The sequence below is a fragment of the Cyanistes caeruleus genome, chromosome 6 (genome assembly GCF_971803275.1).
Source record: "Cyanistes caeruleus chromosome 6, bCyaCae1.hap1.1, whole genome shotgun sequence".
Lineage (NCBI taxonomy): Eukaryota > Metazoa > Chordata > Aves > Passeriformes > Paridae > Cyanistes > Cyanistes caeruleus.
Window position 1 is genome coordinate 507,209 of NC_141706.1, and position 19,903 is coordinate 527,111.

At 42.2% G+C, this 19,903-nt stretch overlaps 1 protein-coding gene and 1 long non-coding RNA gene across 8 annotated transcripts in view; one reads left to right on the forward strand and one right to left on the reverse strand.

Moving 5' to 3' along the window:
- LOC147652354 (uncharacterized) overlaps nucleotides 1-13,314 on the forward strand; it is a 49,831-nt gene extending 36,517 nt beyond the window's left edge. The window contains exons 2-4 of one of the 2 annotated variants that reach the window (XR_015288477.1): nucleotides 9,798-9,938; nucleotides 10,698-10,870; nucleotides 12,455-13,314. This is a non-coding gene — a long non-coding RNA (uncharacterized LOC147652354). Of the gene's footprint in view, nucleotides 1-9,719; nucleotides 9,939-10,697; nucleotides 10,871-12,454 lie in introns of both variants that reach the window. The other variant, XR_015288476.1, reaches the window with a different exon arrangement.
- GALNT18 (polypeptide N-acetylgalactosaminyltransferase 18) overlaps nucleotides 2,483-19,903 on the reverse strand; it is a 195,208-nt gene continuing 177,787 nt past the window's right edge. For all 6 annotated transcript variants that reach the window (XR_015288470.1, XM_086894579.1, XM_086894583.1 and 3 more), the window contains 2 exons: nucleotides 18,848-19,012; nucleotides 2,483-2,957 (listed from right to left, as the gene is read on the reverse strand). Coding sequence is in view for 5 of the 6 variants with exons in the window: in XM_086894579.1 (XP_086750705.1) it covers nucleotides 2,811-2,957; nucleotides 18,848-19,012 (312 nt within the window). In the remaining variant the exon portion in view is untranslated. The remainder of the gene's footprint in view (nucleotides 2,958-18,847; nucleotides 19,013-19,903) is intronic.

The following is a 19,903-nucleotide window of genomic DNA, read 5'->3' on the forward strand; positions in this document are numbered from 1 at the left end:
TTTACCTTTTGAGGCAGCTGATGGTTGAATAAGGTTCTGTAGTTTTCCAGAAACTGAAGATGAGTTTTATTTTCCACCTGGTACTTTTATTATTTGTCTTTTATGAGTGAGGCAGTGCTCCTACACCTGTGTAATTTTTGTGCAGCTGAAACAGAAAGTGGTGATGAGGCAATTCATGACTGAGAGTGGCCAGTGGAATGTGGCCACATCCTTCAGTTCTGCTTGTGTTGTTGTGTTTTTCTGAAAGGTTTGTCAAAGAAAGTCTGTTCAGAGACCTGAGGTCTCAGAGCACAATAATGTAATTCTTATGTACACTCATAAATTTTACTGTAGGCTTTTTTTTGGCTCACCCACAGATTTAAACCCCTTTCCCTTTTATTATGTTATAGCATAAAAAACAAAGAGAAAAGTATATTCTGAAACAAGCATTTTTACCTATAGTCAAATTGCTGCAGTATAAAATAATGTTTCAAGTGCAGATTTCTGGGGTTTCCCACCACAAATTTTTATTCTGGTAATTCTGCTGCAGTTACTAGAATTGCAGTGTGTTCAAACTGAAACACAGTCACCAGTGAGGGATTGATTCCCTGTGAGGCTGTGGGAAAAAAGCTTTCCATGGGAATGAGGGAACTGCAGCCCTGGAGCTGGGCTGGAGCTGGGAGCTCAGCTGGGCAGCACAGAACACGGCTGCTGGGTTTGGGTTGGAAGAGGGGATGTTTAGGTTGGGCAGATGCAGGAATTTTCTCACTGTGAAGGTGCTGAGGCACAGGCTGACCAGAGATGTGGATGCCTCATCCCTGGGAGAGTTCAAGGAATGGGGATTGAGTGACCTGGCTGAGTGGAAGGTGTCCCAGATCATGGCAGGGGGTGGTTCTAGAGCTCTTTAAGGTCTCTTCCAACCCAAACCCTCCTGAGATTCTGTGGTTTGGCACTGCAGGGAGTTCATTTCAGTGGGGTGTGGTTTATTGCTGCTTTTTTTTCCCACTTGGCAGTGGGCAGCAGCAGGAGTAACTCCTGTCTTCTCTGGGCACATTCTAGACACAGGATGCTCATTTTGGTATCAAACACCAGTTCTGAGCAGTTCTGAGCTCAGCACCTTTCTTTCAAGTCTTTGCCAGGTATCTCCCCTCTAGTGCTCATAAATAAAAACATCCCCAGACCAGAAAGTGAGGGCCCTCAGCAGCAAGGCTGGAGAAATCAAGAGGAGACTGATTTGATCCACAGCATTTGTTTTTTCCTTCTGGCTGCATCTCCATGCTCCAAAGCCTCAGTATCTTTGCTGGCAGCAAGCTCAGTTTGTCTCCTGCTTCTCCCCATGTGTTCTGTGCTTTTTCTGTCTGAACATTCATCTGGAAGGGCTGGATTAAGGACTGTTCAAAATGACTCTGCATTCTAATTCTAATTTTAATGTGATTTTTTTTCTCAAAAAGGGCTGAGGGGCCTCCAAAGGCTGTCAAAGGCCAGGTGTTCAGCCCACCTTCCTCTCACATCACTTTTCTCCTGTTGCTGGCTCAGGGTTTTCCTCTTTGAGAAGCAGATGTATGTATACAGCAGAAATTAGAATACCTAAATGAATTAAATGTGCCCCAAGGCTTATTGAACAGCCCAGGAAGCAATGCTGGGAGCTGATCCTGCACGTGAAGGCAGTCTGTAGAACACAGTCTGGCACATAACCAGCTCCAAACCAGCTTAGGACTCTTGCTTAAGGTAGCAAACAGAATAAAAAGAACAAACAGAGTAATAAAAGAGAAGGAATTTACATACAAATAAAAGCAGCTGGAAATAGATTCTAGTAATCCCAGTGTTCTGGTTTACCTCATCACATTTTCTCTCCTCACCAGTCCTAGCAGAGATGAAATGATATGGAATTGCATTCACACCTCCTTCAAGGCAGGGAGAAAGGCAGAGTGAGTTCATACCTTTATACCTTCTTCTCTTGGCTGGAGCTGTTCTTACCCAAGCCTGTGGTACCCAGGGAACAAGTGCATTTAAAAAACAGAGCTGTAACAACAATGAAGAATTGGGAGGAAAGTTCAGTCACTGAAATGGAGGCCAACCCACTGCAAAATGTCAGGGTTTATATTTAAGTTTTCTTCCAGCAGCTGTTCCTTTTCTTGTTGCATTTCCCCCTTCTTTTTAACAAATTCTCTTCCCTGCCTCCCATGAGGTTCTCTCTGGGGTTTTATTAAGTGGTACTGGAGAGGAAAAATACCTGGGGGCTTATTGTACAGCTCCACACACCACACTTCCCCTGTATCTCCACACCGGTAGCTGCAGTGGCCTGGACACATCTCTGGAGAGGGAGGATGGAGAAAATCCTCCCTTTCTGCAGCTCCTGGTGTGCAGGTGCAACTTTTTATCCCAAGTCTGGAGAATTCTGATGCTCTGCAGCAACAGGCTGAGATCAGGCCTGGGTTAATGAAAGCAGTAAAACCAGCACTTAAATTCCAAATGGATTTCCACAGAGACAGAGAGACCGTGATGGTGTTTGGACTTTTTTATTCAATAAAAGTTTGAGTTATAAATATTCTCCATTTGCTTCCTATTTACAGTTGTAAAATATTTCAGGATAGCCTACCCGTCACCTGTCATTCAGCATCTCTATAAATGTCATGAAAACATCATTGTGAAATAAAAACGTCTCATTTCCAGCCCACAAACCCTGTTTCCACACACTCACAAAATCAAATCCGAGACAAAAAAGGGGAGAGAAGGAGCTGGGGGCTGGGGAGCGGGAGGAATACAGTACAGCAGGCACAACCAGAACTTGCTACACAGTAGCAAAAGGAACAGGTACAAAATTTAGTCTGCTATGATGCTAAGCTTCTCAGGACATTTGTTATGGACCAGCGCTGCCCAGTGCACTTCTGAAGGACCAGCTGAAACCCAAACTCGTTTTCATTGTTTTCCTGCAGTTCCAGGCAGCGCTTGGATTTTCGGTTCTGGATAGGGCCTCCCTGTGAGGATTGGGGGAAAACAAAGGAAAAGAAGTGTTTGTGTTAACCACTGATCTTGTTGCTTTGCTACCCTGGGGTAATGGAAGCTACAGAACATTCCAGTCCATCTACTGTGAAAGACTTTCCAGTTAGGGACAAGGCAAGTGCTGGATTTGGGATGAAGGTTCCTTTGTCACAGGCTGGTTTCATCTCTGATGCAGTTTGCAATAGTCTCAATTGCCTGGTGTCAGTAAATGGGATTTCTGCAGCTGAGCTGTGTTTCTAGCCATGCATTTTAATCATGAGGAGCCAAAGCCTTCCTGTTTGCTTCAGTTCCCTGATTCACCACCTCTGAACACCAAATTAAAGCAAAAGACAGCCAGGGTATGCCGTATAAATGATAAAACACAAAAAATGTTTATTCCTTGAATACTGAAATGTCTTTTATGATCTTTTGTTGCTAATCTTCAGAACTGACTCTCTTCAATTCCCAGCTTAATGGTGCCTTATTAAAGCCCTGATTTCACTTTTGAATTGCAGCAAGCTTTAAATCACTGCTATCACACAGATAACTACAGACCTCAATTACGATCAAATTCTCATACAGGTGACATAAATTACATTTTTCACCCTTTAAAGCTGTTTTTAGTTGGTTCTTTCCTCCTCCCTCCTGTCTAAGGAAGGCAACAGATAATTTGTACACATCAGTGTTTCTTCTGAGATACAGAGAGTGAAGGAATTTCAGTCTGGAAGTGGCTTTCCCTAAAGTATCTTGGACTTGTGTGGAGAATTACTGGCTTAATCTGCAAGCTGAAGAATGGAGCTGGTGCAGATTAGTACACCTGAAGTATGGAAAGAGCAGAAGCATATAAATTGCTTAAATGTACCATGGGAAAAAACATTTGCTATAAAAAACCCAAACCAACCACCCAGTTCCACCCAGAACACCCACCACCCCCTAGCTCTGCTGGAGTCTGTGTCATGCCCTGCAGGATAAAGTCCCACCTGGGAGGGGTTTCTGCTCTGAGCACAGGGATTTTGGCATAAAGCCCCAGAGAAAGGCTGTGTTTCAGAGCAGGCTCTTCCCTGACCAGGGCAGCAAACTCAGCACAGGAGTCTGAGGCTCTCCTCTCCCTCCAGCAATGCTTATTAGCAAGAACCTTCTTGAAGATGTGACTTCTGAAATGGTATTTTGGGGCTGGCTAATGAAGTACAGAACTAGGTTTGAAAGCTCCACATGTAAAATACAGCTTTGGGTAAGAGGGAGCATTTCTAGAATAATCCACAACAATTCCAAACGTGTGGCTCCCATCAATGCTCCTGGTAGTTCTGTGTGCAGCCTCCATACAATTTCCACTGGTTGCTTTAGCAGACAGACATTTACAAGCATTTTAATACACCTCCATAATGAAATGCTGAGTGAACTGTATTTTCCCTCTGCTGTATAACTGTTATTGACATTTGTATTAATAACAGGAGTGAAATTTGACTGTCTGGTGGGAGCACAAACACCAGATTATCCAGAGGCAATAACACTGCATGGCATACAAGAAACTTGAAGAAGCTAGGATGAAAATTTTGTCACAGCTTTATTATATGCCACTTTTTCTCTTATCCTGGACACTCACCCTACATCCACCCCCCACTACTCTCATTCCCCCACTCCCTCAGTTACTTTGGCCTTCTAGAGATCATCGTAGTGAGGCTGATTCTTTTTTCCTCTCCAAGTTAATTTAATGAGCTCTGAACTAGGTTATGTTAAAACTCTGAGGCAATGGATATTTTCTCATTGTGGAGGAACAGTTATCTTGTTTTCTTCTAGAACAACATGATCTTTCTATTCCTGATGAAAGCTGTGGAGTGTGGTTTTCACTGCAGGGACTCGGTGTTGCACAGCACCCAGGGTCAGCTCTTTTGGCTTGAACTGGGAAATGGGAATTACACCTTACAAGTGTTTCTGCCTAAATCCAAAATCGAGATTAACTGCCTTGTGTTTTCTGTGTGGGAATTCCAAGCACAAACAGTGCTGGAGGTGCTTGTGTTGCTGTTAGTTATGTAAATTAGTTTTGTGTCTTTCCTTCATTGGCTCTCATCCTACTTTTGGTGCTTGAGGCACTCTCAGCTCAGATCAGGATCTGAAAGCTGATACTGGAAGCTGGGGAAAGCTGTCCCACGTTGTCTTGTTGGAAAACTAGCTTGACTGGTCCATTACTTGCCTGATTTCTGGACTTGGGATATGACTCTGCATGGTACTCTTAGGCTTCTCCTGTCCCTTCTAACTGGCATCAGGAGATGGACAGAATTCCCTCTCCATTTTTTTGTGAAGCATGGCACTTGGAACTCTGTCAGGCACAGCATCAAGACTGAAAGACTGCCATGAGGAGCTGGAATTTTTCTGCTTAATTCCCATTTGTTTCAGTGGTCAAGGGTTTCTTTCACTTGAATGGGCCCAAAAGCCTTGTGGATTTGGGGGTAAAGGAAGGAGGATGCTCACAGTGGAGACAGCATTTTTCCTTTTTTCTAAATGTTGTAGAGCAGACCTGGTAAATGTATTGATGAGAAGCACTTTAATAGGCAGCTACACAAACAAAGTGTAAACCACTCCTAAGGAAAAACAAAACAAGCAACCAGAAAGAGCTCCTTCACACTCCTTCCCTCTTTTTGATGTGCCCTCATGCCAAATCTGGCTTCTATTTAACAGAAACAAGTGCAATGGGAGATAAAAAGCCAAGGAAGCTGATTTTGATGTGTGGGAAATGCTCTGCATTGGCTCCTGAAAGCCTGCAGAGAGCATTGGAGCTGCTGTGTGGAATATAAAAGACACCAAAGTTAAGTAGTGGCTAATATGTGTGAATTGAGTGTGTGGAGAGCAGATCTTCTAGCGAGATGTGCTTTTATTAACCACAGAAGGGAATGGTGGAGGCTCCAGCCCTGCTGGGAGCTGAGCTGTTGCAGGAGATGTGAGGCTTGTGCAGGCTCAGAGAAGATGCAGCAGACACGGCTTCAGATGCTTCCAGCAGGCACAGAAATGAAAGAACTGCTCTGAAGTACAGGGAGGAAGGTTTGTGTGCTATTTACTCAACATTTCCTGTTATTTCTCTACTTCACTGTGTTTGTTTCCAGCCCTCCCTACGCCCAGTCCAAGCCTGGGGCAGTGGTGCTGTCCTGCCAGCTCTGGGCTAACACAGCCTGCAGGGCTGAGCTGTGGAGGAGTAAACTGACACATAAATACACACTGAGTAACTGCAGAGAAAGGACTGAGCAGGCAGGACTGAGGCATCAAAAGCTAACACTGCATTTTGCTCCTCCAACTGGCCTGGCCTCCAAATGACAGCATTCCTGAATGGTTTCTGCAGTCTGTCATCATCATTAGCACTGGAACCCTAAAGCCAACTGCAGGCAAAGGTGTCCTTTAAGTTAATTATGTTTTGCCTTTTTTTTTTTTTTTTTTAGTAGGCAGTTATCCAAACTTGTACAAAACTCTCATAATGGGGTTTACTGCATGCTTGGAAAAATGGTTTCTTGTGTTACTAGACTTCAGGCAAGTTGCCCATTCCTTTCCCCATTCTAGGCAGGATCTCTGCTTTCCAATTTAAAGGCAAAAATTGATAGCCTAGGGTAATGTCTTTAATCATGAGACATTAAACATAATTCTGTAGGCTGAAAGAAGTTTCAAGAGGAATTCTGTGCAACTGAACAGAATTAGGATTAAGATCACTGATGATGAGAGGCAGCTCAATGGCAGCAGAAGTCTCAAGAGGATAAATAAGCATCCAGGTCAATTGGTCTATAAAAGTTAGACTGAACGTGTCAGCACTAAGAGGTGTGAGTGAAAACCACATGGTTTTTGCAAAGCAAATTGAAGCAATTCCTGTGAGAAGCCCAGATGTTCTCAGCTCCTGCTGGTACTCAGACACACAGAAAACTGATTGAGTGCTTCGTAAGTGCACTTTTAATGCTGTCACTGTCTCAGATCAGCACACAGAGTGTGCAAGGCTTTTCACTTCCTTCAGTTATTGCACATCCTGCATTTCTGCTGGCTGTGAGAGGTTTCCTTCCCAGCCTTTCACCAAAGTAGAATTGATAGGTAACATGGCACTCAAGAACACAGACGTGCCTGCAAAGCCTTGCACTCCAAGCTGTGCCAAGCAGCTTCTGCTGAGCTGTTCCATGGGATTTGTTTTGGTTTTTCTGGGAGTGGTGGATGCCCAATTACCAAACCTGGTCACTTGAAAAGACCTGATCTGGTGCAGAGACAAGGGGTGTTAAAGGAGCGCTGGAGACTGCCAGCATTACTGCAAATCAGACTGATGGCTGTTGCTAAGGAGGAACAGCTCCTAAGGAGTTACTCCAAAGTGAACACTTTTCCTCTCACAGTTTAAACCTGCTGTTCACTCATCACATCACAGCTCATGTCAGAGAAAAAACACACTCGCTCTTGCTTGCCTAAACATGGCTATTGCAGCAAAAGGTCTCAAAAGGTTAATAAGTATATCCAGTCTCCTATCACATCCTCTGTATAGATTGCTGCATTCTCTAGTCTATTAATTTTCTATTTGGACCTCAATCAGTGACCTCAAATATTTACATGTTCTCTCTGCCTTTGAGGCAGAAACTCCAATCTTTGCTGTTGCTTCGGTGCATTTGAATAAAAGAATTCTGGTGAGGTGTATGAGACAGAGATAATCTCCAAACACAACACCTGATCTCCTCGTGCATTTCCCCAGGGTAAATTTTCAGTGACTGCCAAATTTAATCCTAAAAAAATTTACACAAATTATACAAGGCATTTTTTTCCTCTGTGTGATTCTCTTCTGTATGGATGTTGAAGCAATAAGAAAAAGTTCACAGGAAGAAGGGAATCATTCATCCCATTCAGAAATTAATGCATTTTCAGTATTGCTCACTTAGAAATATTGGGTAATATTATTTAGTTTAAATTTTCTGTTTTTAGCTGTATAAAGGATATAGATATCTGTAATATAAAGGTAAGTGATTAACTCCCTCTTGAATCCAAAGGAGTATGACAGATTTTCCAGCTTTGTCTAACAGGTGTGCTGTAAGTAGAGCAGGCTCTATAACATAACTTTTGCTGTTCAAATCTTTCATCAATTAATTTGAACTATTTTAGTTGAAGTATTTCTCACTGCAGTTTATTCTTAGCTGCTCTTGGACATGCTTCCTAACATATCTGAGTACTGTGAAAATACGGTGCATTTAACTGCTGTAATGTATATGAAGTATCACATACAGCAGGTTTGTATATTTAAAATATACTGTTACCTGTTTAGCTATTTAGATCTTTCTTTACAGGGTAGAAAAACAAATGAGGATTTTTTACAAGACACACTTAAAATGTGAATTTGTTTTTCTAATACAAAACAAAACTAATTACTATGCACAATGTAAACTTAAGTGGTGTTATAATAGGGATCAGCCAAACCATTTCTTAAGGAAAAAGGAATTTTTTCCCTCCTCCTGCACTCGAGTTCTGCTGTCAGGTAGCCACCCAAACACTTCCAAGCCAGCCACCATCCACCTGCTGGTACTCAGTGTGTAAATACTGTGAAACATCCTCTGACAGTGAGCTACACCACTTTAATGTCCACATCACTATTTTGTCTCATTCCTCTGCCAAGACATCTGAGTGTTCAGGTTTTACATGATCATAAATGCTGGATTTTCATAATGCTGCACCAAATTTTTAATACTGAAGCAAATCAAATGAAGCAGCCTCATCTGTATGTCCAGAGCAGATTTTAGTACCTGGAGGTCTGTGCAAGAATTTTCTGTTCTCTTTACTCTAGATTGGATGGCCTCATTTGCCAGCTCTCTCCAGGATGCAGAAATACATGATACTGTTAATTAAGGTATTAAAATAAAAGCAATTAAACCTGCTACAAGGAAATACACTTTCATACAGAGAATGTAACTGGAATAGAAAAGAAATTAGAGATAAAACAAATTACAGAGAAACAGCAAAAAAATCAGAAATGGAACATGTGGATTTATACCTATCACTAACAGTGCTCTACATATATAAAAATATTTATCACAGATTTATAGCAGGTTGCAATCCTGTTAATAGCAAGATTAAGAAAATGATAACTTGAAAGTAATTACATTCAAGCCTTCACTGAAATACCAGGAAGATCTTTAGGATATGATAGCTGGAATTGTGTTTACTACAGAAAATTGGGATAAAATTAAGGAAATGGAAGTTTTGGAGTGGAATTCATTAGCCAGACTAAGGTATTTTTCAGGAAGTAAACATGAATTATTACTGTATAAGCAGTAGCCAGGAAGTCTTCCTGACATGTTAGAAAAACATCTGCAAAAACAAGTATTGTAGGTTTATGATGTGATTTTTGGAATTAATTACTGAACACTGTCTCAGGGTGGGTGGGTGGCTGTGGCAGAGTGGAATGCAGATTGAAAAGGGAATCCTTTATCCATATTTAATCCACCAGCCCTGATAATTATGGCTAAATGCAGAATTTACAGCTGAACACATGGTTTGGTTTTTATTTTTAAAGTGTATCTGGTTTATAACAAATCCAGATGATGATGTGGGGTATGTTGATCTTCTGAGAGCCAGGCTTACCTAGCAAGTCCTTTGTGGAAAAGGAAAAACTGGCTTGGTGCTGAGCAGCTGTGCTTGGTTTCTGTGAGCACAGCTGTCCTGAGAAAGCAGTAACAGGACAGGTCATAAACTGCCTTTTTGGGAGCTTAAAGGAATAAGAAATTCTTGCTGGTGGGATGATTCACAGACTGGGATTTCAGATTTTATTTCAGATTTTGATTTCACTGAAGGGGATGATGCTCACACCTGTGTGTTCCCTTGCCCTGCCCTGCCTGCAGCACTCACAACAGTGCAGGACCCACCAGCTGGGGCTCAGTTCCAAACTGCAACTCAAACTCTGCTTGTAAATGATTGTCAGCTCACAGCAACAACTGCAACTCCTGCATTCCAGTCTCCCTCAGCAGAAGAGTCAGCTGCAGGTAAATCCTGTGTTTTAAACACCTCTGGAGTCTTGTGGGAGACGATCTACAGAAAATGTGCAAAGTTAATGCTCTGTCCAGTGCTTTCTGCAGGGTCATTTTGTAAAACCCAGGATTTTTTACAATCTTCATTGATTGTGCCATGCAACAGCTGCCTGTCTAGTGAAACAATATCTTGATACAACCAAGAAAAAGACAGGAGTACTGGAGATATTTGCTGTATTTGCATATTTTAATAATGCACCTTGTGAAAAGCTCAGAAAAGTTATCTTTTCCTCTTTTATTCTGACATTACATATAAATGATTTCTGCAAACAACTCAGGCTTGATTCATCTGCTGTGAACTAGGCTTGCTTCAATTTGTTTAAAGTGTAAGACAGAGAAAGGCAACAAAGACATTTCTGTTCTGAAGTGTGATGGAATATTGAGATGCTGGGGAATTACAAAATATAGTAACATAAAATAAAAGCAGGACTTTGCTTAGTAAGGGAACGAAAATTAGTGGGATCTGCCTTTAGTGTTCAAAAGCACCAACACCTGTGAATAGCAGTGAGGAACTGGTAAACAAAGTTTCTAAGGAAAAAAGGAGTGTTAGACTAAAAATTTGCTACAACTCTTGTGATTTATGGGAGTATTGGAAACCTGTTGAATCCATTGTCTCAGACATCAGTGTTCACTGACTGACTCGATGTTTTTGGTGGGATGAGTTAATTTTAAGAGTTGTTAATGATAAGAGTATTTTATGATAACTTTTTTTAGGCGTGCTGAGATGATCATTGAGATTCAAGCCTCAATCTTCTCCAAGAGAGCACATGAGGAGTCAAGAAGGGAATCCTGCTCCTGGACTCACAGTGAGCTGCTGGCTCACAGCAGAGTGCATTTCTGTGGAACAGCAAGGACTGACCATTGCCTGGGGCAGCCTTCTGGACCAGGTAATTAATCTACTTAATTAATTTTGTGATCTGTGATGCAGCAAATTGTGTACCCCTAGGTTTTGCCTTCCTGTTTCAAGTAATATCATTGTGGTGTACACAATTACAGAAGTGTTTTGGTGGCAAAAGACCTTTTAGATCATTGTGTTCAACCATCAATTCAGCACTGTCAGCTCCATAACCAAACCAAAGCACGTCCCTAAGTGCCACTGCTGTGTCTTTTAAATGTCTCCAGGAATGGGGACTCCACCACCTCCCCAGGCATCCTGTTCCCCTGCTTGGCAACCTTCCAGTGAAGGAATATCTCCTGATACACAATCTAAACCTCTCCTGGCACAACTCCCTCATCCTGTCACTGGGAAAAGAGATCAACACCCCCTGGCTACAGCCTCCTTTCACAGAGAGCCCCCAGGAGCTTCCTTTTCTCCAGGCTCAGCCCCCCAATCATCCTCAGCCTCCTGCTCCAGCCCAGCTCTGGACACATCCCAGCACTCAATGTCTTGCTGACTGTCCAAAACCTGGACAATTCCTACCATGACATTTAGGAAATGCACATCTTGCAGCTGTGCCCAGGAGCCCCTCCCTGCCTTGTTCCTCCTCTCTTTCTCTCCCTGTGGATGAAAACATCGCTCTGAGGTGAAGAACTTCACACTGCAGGTCACCAGCCTTGGCACAGGTTATACCCTCTTACTCTTCTTCAGCCAGATAAACGAGAAACTCTTTTTGGCACAATTAGGAAATCTAAGCTTTCTGTGTTTTTTGCAGGCATGTTAACAGATTTCCAAAGTGTTATGGGGTTTAGATGAGATTATTTGTGAGAAAATCCTCCCTTGGAAAACAAAAATACTGAATGACGATTTTATTTCTTTTGTACGTGTGTTGTATTTAATTAATCTAAGTTTCCTAATCTGAATGCTCCATAAGAAGGAGACTTAATGCATTTTAACCCATAAACTGAACTTCTTGCATTATCATTATTATGCTTATGATTAAACCTGTCTCTAGAGCCTAAGAAATAAATTGAGTGCCTAATGAAGAAAATTAGGAAATGAATTTGCACCACTATTTCAATTGATCTGCATATTCTAACATGGGAATTTAGGCTGGGCTCTTTGGGACTCTGATCATAGTTCTAGTTATTGAAAATGGCTTTTTCCTCACTACCCACACAAATCTGATTAGAACTGATATTGGGGAAGGAATGTCCTTTCTGCTGCAGCACAAACCTTGTGCAGCTTACTCAGTAATGAAAATAATCTATTTTTTTTGGCCTGATATACTGAGTGTCACCACTCTTGGGTTCAGGACACCAGGCTTGATGGCCTGATCGTTTCACTGAGTAACAAATACTTTTCTTGTCAATTTTTTCATCCTGATTTATTTGACTTCCAAGGGAACATTTTTCTCTTCTTATCTCAGTCTGCAGGTGATTATTTGGTAGCCAAATCTTGCTTACATATATACTGCTTTTGTCTCCATTGGGATTAAAGATGCAACTTTTACTGACTTGATAGGGACAGAGCTTTGTTTTCAGCTGGGAATTTAGAAATAATACCAGCAAGACTGCCTCCATCTGTCCCACAGGTGGGGAACACAGAACCCAACAGGGGCTGGGGCACTAAAGGAAAGGAGAAGCCAAAGCAGAGCTGAGATCTGGAGCTGGCCCTTCCCTTGGTGAGTTCTGCTCCTCACTGGGGCTGTTGGGATGTTCTGGCACAGCTGATGTGACAGTGACAGTGACAGGGCCCTGCTGGATCAGCACTGCTGGATCAGCCTAGCCGGGCAGCTGAAATTAGGGACAATCGTCTGCAGCCCCAAACAGACATTTCTCTGTAAATAAAGCATGCAAACAGGCTAAAGGAAGGCAAAACATGGCTATGTGTTAACTTCCTTCTGAATTAATTCAGCACAAGTGTCTTTGCTTAAATGTAGTTCTCAGGAGAGTAAATACTGCATAATGTGATATGCTAGAAAAGATTTGAAATGCACACACTAAGAGCTCATTTTACTGCTGTTTTTCACACAAACTTTCTAGCTGGCAAGTTCTACACCAATTGGCAAAGATTAAAACTTGCTACTAGAAAATTACTCCAAATAGAAAACTAAACTGATACAATGAAATGTTGGTTACCACTAGTTACTGCAATAATTAACAAGTAAATTTAACAGCAGTTAGCAATAACTGCCAAGCAAATCTAGCATCAGTTGTTAAAACACAATATTGTGTAGTAATATTTCTATTCCATATTTTTTGTGCATGTTTTTTGCATATACATTTTCATACTTCAGTTGCAGTCAAGTATTCAAAATGGAGAAAGCATGTATGCAGATTTTTGTACTTCTCAATTCCATTCTGCTTAAATGGTACTAAAATGTTTATAGACTTATAGTAAGATGTAGTTCTTGGTGAATAAAAAAAATATTTTAATACACCTTTTTAAAAATGAATATTGTCATATTAAAATATGTCAAGAATATTAAATTACACATGTCTTAGAGACAAATTTACTAGAACAAAATGGAAATTGAAACATGAACTGTTGTTTTCTCATGTCTGAGCAGAACAATGGTTCAGAATCCTCGTCCTCCAGCTGTAACACCTTGTGCAGTTATCCACTTAGTTCAAATATTAATACAGGCAAGCTGGGGTAATATTTGAACAAAAAATGGGCAAAGAACACCTAAATGTAGAAATGCTGCTGCTGTACTGGATCCCTACACCAACACTGAGCCCTGGGGTTTGTGGAAGTGCTCCTTCATGGCTGAGGTTCAAACCCACACTTGGCAACACTGCTCACTTATCAATCAGATTGCCTCACTGAAATACAGGGCTTCACCCAGTCTATTGGTTCATTTCATAACTCCTGGTACATCAGTGATGCTGCTTTGCCAGCCTGTGGCTCTCAGGATGGAAGAATGTGGTGAGTTAGACACACTCAGCTCTGCTGAGACGAATCCCCCTTGCAGGCTGATGTCCTGGCTGTGGGGTGAGAGCAGCAGGGGACATTAGTGTTAGGGAGCTGGATAATGGTGCTGGGCTCTGCTTCTGCACTCTGTCTGCCCAGCAAGGGACATCTGAACCCGGTACAGAGATTCTCCTCCTGTTTCCCAGCCCCCGTTTCATCCTGGCACTCAGCTGCATTCCCCTGCTGCCCTGGGACAGGGTGGTGGGTCACAGCCTCTATTTTCATTAGATAAAGGTGGGTAAGGGCCACTGAAAGGCCAAAGTCTGCAGGAGGAACAAGGTGTAAATTCAGTAATTTTAAGGTCTATTCTTTCTTTATACAGTTAAACAGAAGATCTCCTTATCTATTACCTAATATCAAAATAAGATCTAAATCATCATATTTATCTGAGGAACACCTGTAACAACTCAGTAATTAATATGTTTGTCTGCCTTCCCTTTTCCTTCCCAAGCAATTCCTACCATGATATTCAGGAACTACATATTGAAATTACAGCTTCAAACAACCAATTTTATTTACATTTTCTGGCCATAGCACAAACCACTCTCTCCAAACCCTCATGAATGGGAATCCATCCTGTGGAAACCTTCAGCAGTGACTAGAATCACAGTTCCCATGTTTTCAGAAGACATGGGAACAGCACAGTGCTGAGAGCAGGCCCTGCACATCTTCTCCCTCCCCTGAAGGATGTGCTGAGTGTCCATCCCTACAGCTGCAGATTCTTCCTACCTTTCTATGGCAACCACACTGGAAGCTGAATTACTTAAATTAACTAAGTAAGAAACAGCTGTAAATGATTAATCCCAAGTTTTTAGCTCAGCCTGGTGTCCTTTCTCAGCCTCTTTCTACAGAGAGCTCTCCCCTGCTGCATTTCTCACAACAGCAAAAGGTGGGAATGTGGCTCATCTGGTTAGAATGGAATAGTCACATCCCTGTCCAGCAAAACAGAAACAGGAAGACAGTTCAAGATAAAGAGTAATTACAGAAAAACCTCCTCCTTTTGCCTTTGCTATGCCTCTGGAGGAGCCCTAAGGGGTAAGTGAACTCTCTTAAGTGAACTGATCTGCTGCCACCCAGGTGAGGTACGGAGAGACTCGTAGGGCAGGGAACCAACGCTGCATCAGCAACAAACCTGAGAAACTGGGGACTGAGAGGCTTCTTAAAATGTCCCAAATCTGGGGGAGGGGGATTTGCCCTCTGGAAAACCTGATTGCAGCACTGAGGATGCACTGCTTCTCCAGAACAGCCACAAACCTGATCACATCAGAGAACTGGGCTGGCCACAAGCCATTTCTACCGACAGCTGTCCCGAGGCCTCACCTGTCCAGGTGCTCTGGCCTTCCTTTCCCACAGCTCACAGCCCCCTCCCTGCCACCCAGCAGAGCCTGCAGCACCATCACAGCATCCCCAGCAGCCTCACTGAGCTCAGGGACAGTGGCAGATGCTGCTGAGCTGCTGCTCTGGGCCAGCACTCACTGCCACAGGAGCTGCTGCCAGCTCCTTGCCAAAAGCAGCTCAGCCTGAGCTTTGGCTTTCCTCGAGCTGCACGATGCCCGAGCAGCTTCTTTGAGACCACACTGCAAACAGGATTGTACTGCAATTCTGACCATTTTACTACCATGTAGTTCTTGCCTCTATCTCCTCTGCCCTGTCTAATTTCTGATCACTTACTGGTTTTTTGCTCCAAACTCTAACTTTCTTCTGATGAAATGAGGACATGATGAGACAGACTGAACTAGCTGAGCTGTCAAACACCTAGAACACATTCCAGCACAGGAGTATTTCCAAAACAAACATTTCCCTAACAGAAGACTTGACAAACAGTCTGAACAATAACATTCTCGAACACCACCCAGTTGATGGGAGTCTTTGCTGGGCTAATTTACATAATTTGACATAATTACTGTTATAAACACTTGAAGAAGCTTTAGAAACATGAATGTCACCAAAGCCTACATTTTATGGGGTCTCATTGCACTTGGCAGCTGTACAAAACTGTGGAGCATGGAAATGTGCTCAGAGAGATCCTGATTATACAAACACATTCTGCAAGCTTTGACTGCTCAGTGCAGGTTTCTGTACAGGACAGAGATACCTGAGGACACAAAAGGACACAAAGAAGTGGTGCCTCCCTCCCAGTGCCTGCCCATCAAACCACAGTTCTGTCCACAAGGTAGCAGTGGACACCTGGCTGCCTGGCTCCAGCTGCCTGCAACTGGAGATAGATAGGAAATTTAAAATTTTAAAACCAAAGTAAAAGGTAAATTAAAATAAATCAAGAAATCAAGTTTGATATATATGCACAAGCATATGTATATGTGTGAACACACACTGCTGATCTAAAAGAGGTGATTTAATGCTTAATTAAATCATTCTTTAATAGATCTATAGGAGCAAGGAGTCCCCTGAGGATAACTCCATCTTCTGCTTTTGTCATGTGGAATTCACTCATCATTACACAGTACAAGGGAAGCTCCTTCCTAAAATGTTCATTCCTAAAATGTCATCTGAAGGATATTGTTTTTAAAAAAAGCTGTACAGTTTTCTATCAAGCAGACTGCTGTCCTTGTCCCACCACAGACTCCTGTGGGGCCTCTCAGATTATAGTGTTTCCTCTCTCAAACGGATTTAAAGTGTCTGTAAAGCAGAGAAAATACAGATTTTTGTTCTGATCAGGGAAATCTAATTCAATTTTATCCTCCTTTGGTTTTTTATCCTGCTTTGGGTGGTCAGTCTGTTTCCTGTTCCCTTTCTGAGACAATTCTCCACTTGCACTGCAGTATTTTTCCTTACCTATACCATTCTCATGGAACGAAGAAGAATCCAGGGAAGTTGAGGCAGCTGCAGCCAGGGGAAAGTGCTACAAAAGGCACCTACATTTTTATTAATAATTCACAAATTTCGAACTATGTAAACATCAGTGCTTACACTCCTGATACTCACAGAAGTCCTGCTCACTGAACAAATGGAAAAGAAATACCAGAGCTTTAACAAAGTAATAAAAAAGAGTTTTGAGAGAGAGAGAGAGAGCTCCCAGGACAGTTACACAAACACATCTTTTCAGCAGACTGAATGGGAGCACTTCAAATGGAGTTCATCAGTTGATCCTGGCAAGCCTTGATTACATCAGTGAACTTTATCCCATCTTACAGAACCTGCCCAGGGCTGGCCACCAGGCAGCATGTTGAGAAATAATGACACTTTAATTGTATTAGGTATTAGCAAAATCCCTTTTTTAACAGAAAACTTCTAATTATTTCATTTGTCTCTTAATTTATCATGAAGAAACAACTAATTAGCTTTAACTTCTCTTGGGGAGAAGTTCCTTTGCAGAAGGAAGAGAGAGGCCATTGAGTTGAGTTTATTTATTAGCACTGCACCTTCACTGAGAGACTGTAGCTGGAATGTGGAATTGCAACAAACCTAATACCATTAAATCACATTTTTAAATAATTTAATAGCTAAATTATCATGGCCTGTTGCTGCTGCCCCCCACCCCCCAAAAAATACAATCTGATATTATCAGTATAATGAAATAGCAGCAGAATCCTGCAGCAGAAACCATTAATTGTCACCAAAACTTTGGGGTGGACAGTGCAATCACTGGATAGGTGGACCATGCTAAAATGTTACTGGAATACTCGTCAATGGTAATTATACTTTTTAAAAATGACATAAAAAACCAAGTGCAGAGATGGATACAGTGAGGCTCCCCTCATGAGAAGACTAGTGTTAAAATCTGTGAGAAGATACAATTACAATTGTGCCCTTGAGGGGCCATTTTAGGGATTTCAGATCAGTTGCTTGAGTTACCTCTTAAAAACCTAAATTACTTTCAAGTATAAACACAAAACAAGCTAATATTTTGCTTTACTGATTAATGTCCAGATGTTGTCTGCACCAAGATTGATACTAATTGTATTAATGAGGTTCTAAAGTATATGGCTAAAGGCTGTTAAATTATTGAGTCGACAGAAGAGATACCTGCAAACCCACATGGATGTTACAGAAAACTTAAATGCAGGGAAAAAATAATTGCTTTGAATGGCGAGCCTCAGCCTGTGGAGTGGAATAGCCAGCTGGATTTGTTAACTCCAAACTGCAGAGGAGCAGCTGTGACACCAGGCAAACTCCCACAGCCATGACCCTTCCCCCAGAAGCCAATCCTGTACTTGTTTTAGAAAGTAATTTCATTTCATTGATTCACCTGACGTGGCAGAGTTCCATGGTGCTAAACTTACCTTGGGAAAAACTCATCTTTCTTTGAAAAGCAGAGTTTGACTGTCTCTATCTTCCAGCCACTGGAAGCTGTTTTGTCCCCAGGGTAACCTGTATCCCCGTGTGAAAACACTGGGGTGTCCTGCTCAGACCTCGCCCTTTCCTCCCAGCTGAACCACAGCCATCTCCAGGAGTGCTTCTGGCACAGCTTTTCTAGCCCAGAACTCCTGTGGCTTCTTTACTCTCCCTTATGTTTCTAAATCAGTTGGGAATGAGGACACCAGCCCTGGCCTTAGGGTTCAGCATTCTCATCACTGAAATCTCCTCTCAGCCTTTCCTTCAGCCTCTTTCTGCCTCTCTCACACTCATGTTTAAAGCACCAGCTTTTTTAAGGAAAAACTGCAGAACTAGCTCATTATGAGGCTGCTATCGCCAATGATCCACTACCTCCATTTCTGAGTTGCTACTTCTAAAAAAAACAAACAAAACTATTTATGTTCCTCCGTCCTAAATAGGTTACTTTACATTTGACTCCACTAAAATAATCTTCTTTTTCCGCCCCCATCAGCACTCTGCCTTAGAAACGAGTTATTCATGGTGAACTCAGAAAATATAATACAAGTTTTGTACCCTAAGTGAGGTGGCTGACTTTGGGATCAAACCTGAACACCCACCTGGCTCTGTGCAAAGAGAGCCAGGATAAATCTGGTTCTGTCAGTGAACAGATTACTCACACCTCGACACAGAAACAGAGCTTTAAACCTTTCTGAAATGGCTGCTGGGGAAGAATTACCTGAGTAAATTGCCAGTAAAGCTTCATTCTCTTGGCTTTGGCATAATTGCATTCAATGAGCCTGGGCCTGCTGTTGACATCCACCAGGCACCTGTTGTCATCGTCGTCGATGGTGGGGCTCAGAACACCCAGGTGCAGCTGCTGACTGCTCGTGTAATAAACATTCTGCAACAGGAAGCACAAACAACATTTGTGGCCTCTACACAGAAACAGAACTTTTACCCAAAGCTAATGGCAAAGATAAAAATGCTAAAGAGCAGTAGGCTGACCCCATAGTGGCTTTTAAATGATTTCCTTTCATGCAGGAAGCAATACAACATTTTAAAAGTTGGTCTAAATTAACAATTAATTGCTTAAACTCTGGTTCAGTATTTAAGGGGAAATATGCAAATACAACTGATTATTGGCTCATGATGTGCTCTTCTGTTTTCTGTGGTCATGGTGAGGGTTTTCAAAGAGGAAGATCCACAGCCTGGGATTGGTTTGAATCAGCTCTGATCAGACTATTTCCTCTGAGGATAACACCTCGCTGCAGAGGTAAGAAAAGGGAACAGCAGCACAGCAGTTCAGAGCATCTCAATCATTTACAGAACAAAGATAAATGAAGGTTTCCTACAACCAAATGCTAAACCCCACACTTGAAGCAGCTACTATATACAAAAAATAGTTATTAGCAACTGGTGTCAGGCAGTGGCAGGAGAGAGAACAGCATGGCCACCCTTCAGGGAATTTGTTCTCATTCTCTTCTGTCAATGCCAATGCACAGACACGAGGAGGAAAAGGGACAGACTGGCTGCTCTGCATTTCTAGCAAAGAAGAGGCCTCAGGGATTACACCTGGGACCAAAGACATGAGTTTATTGTGTTACACAAATTCCTTCTCTCTGTCTGACTGCAAGGATACGTGGGAGGTTTCTCTAGAAGGAAAAGGAAGAGGAAGGATGGAGGGGATAAATCCTCCTTCAGATTGACAGGTTACATGTAAGCTCAAATGGTAAACACACAACTGAGGCAGGACTGCCTGTTTGCTGATCACAAATGGAATTTATTGTGCTAA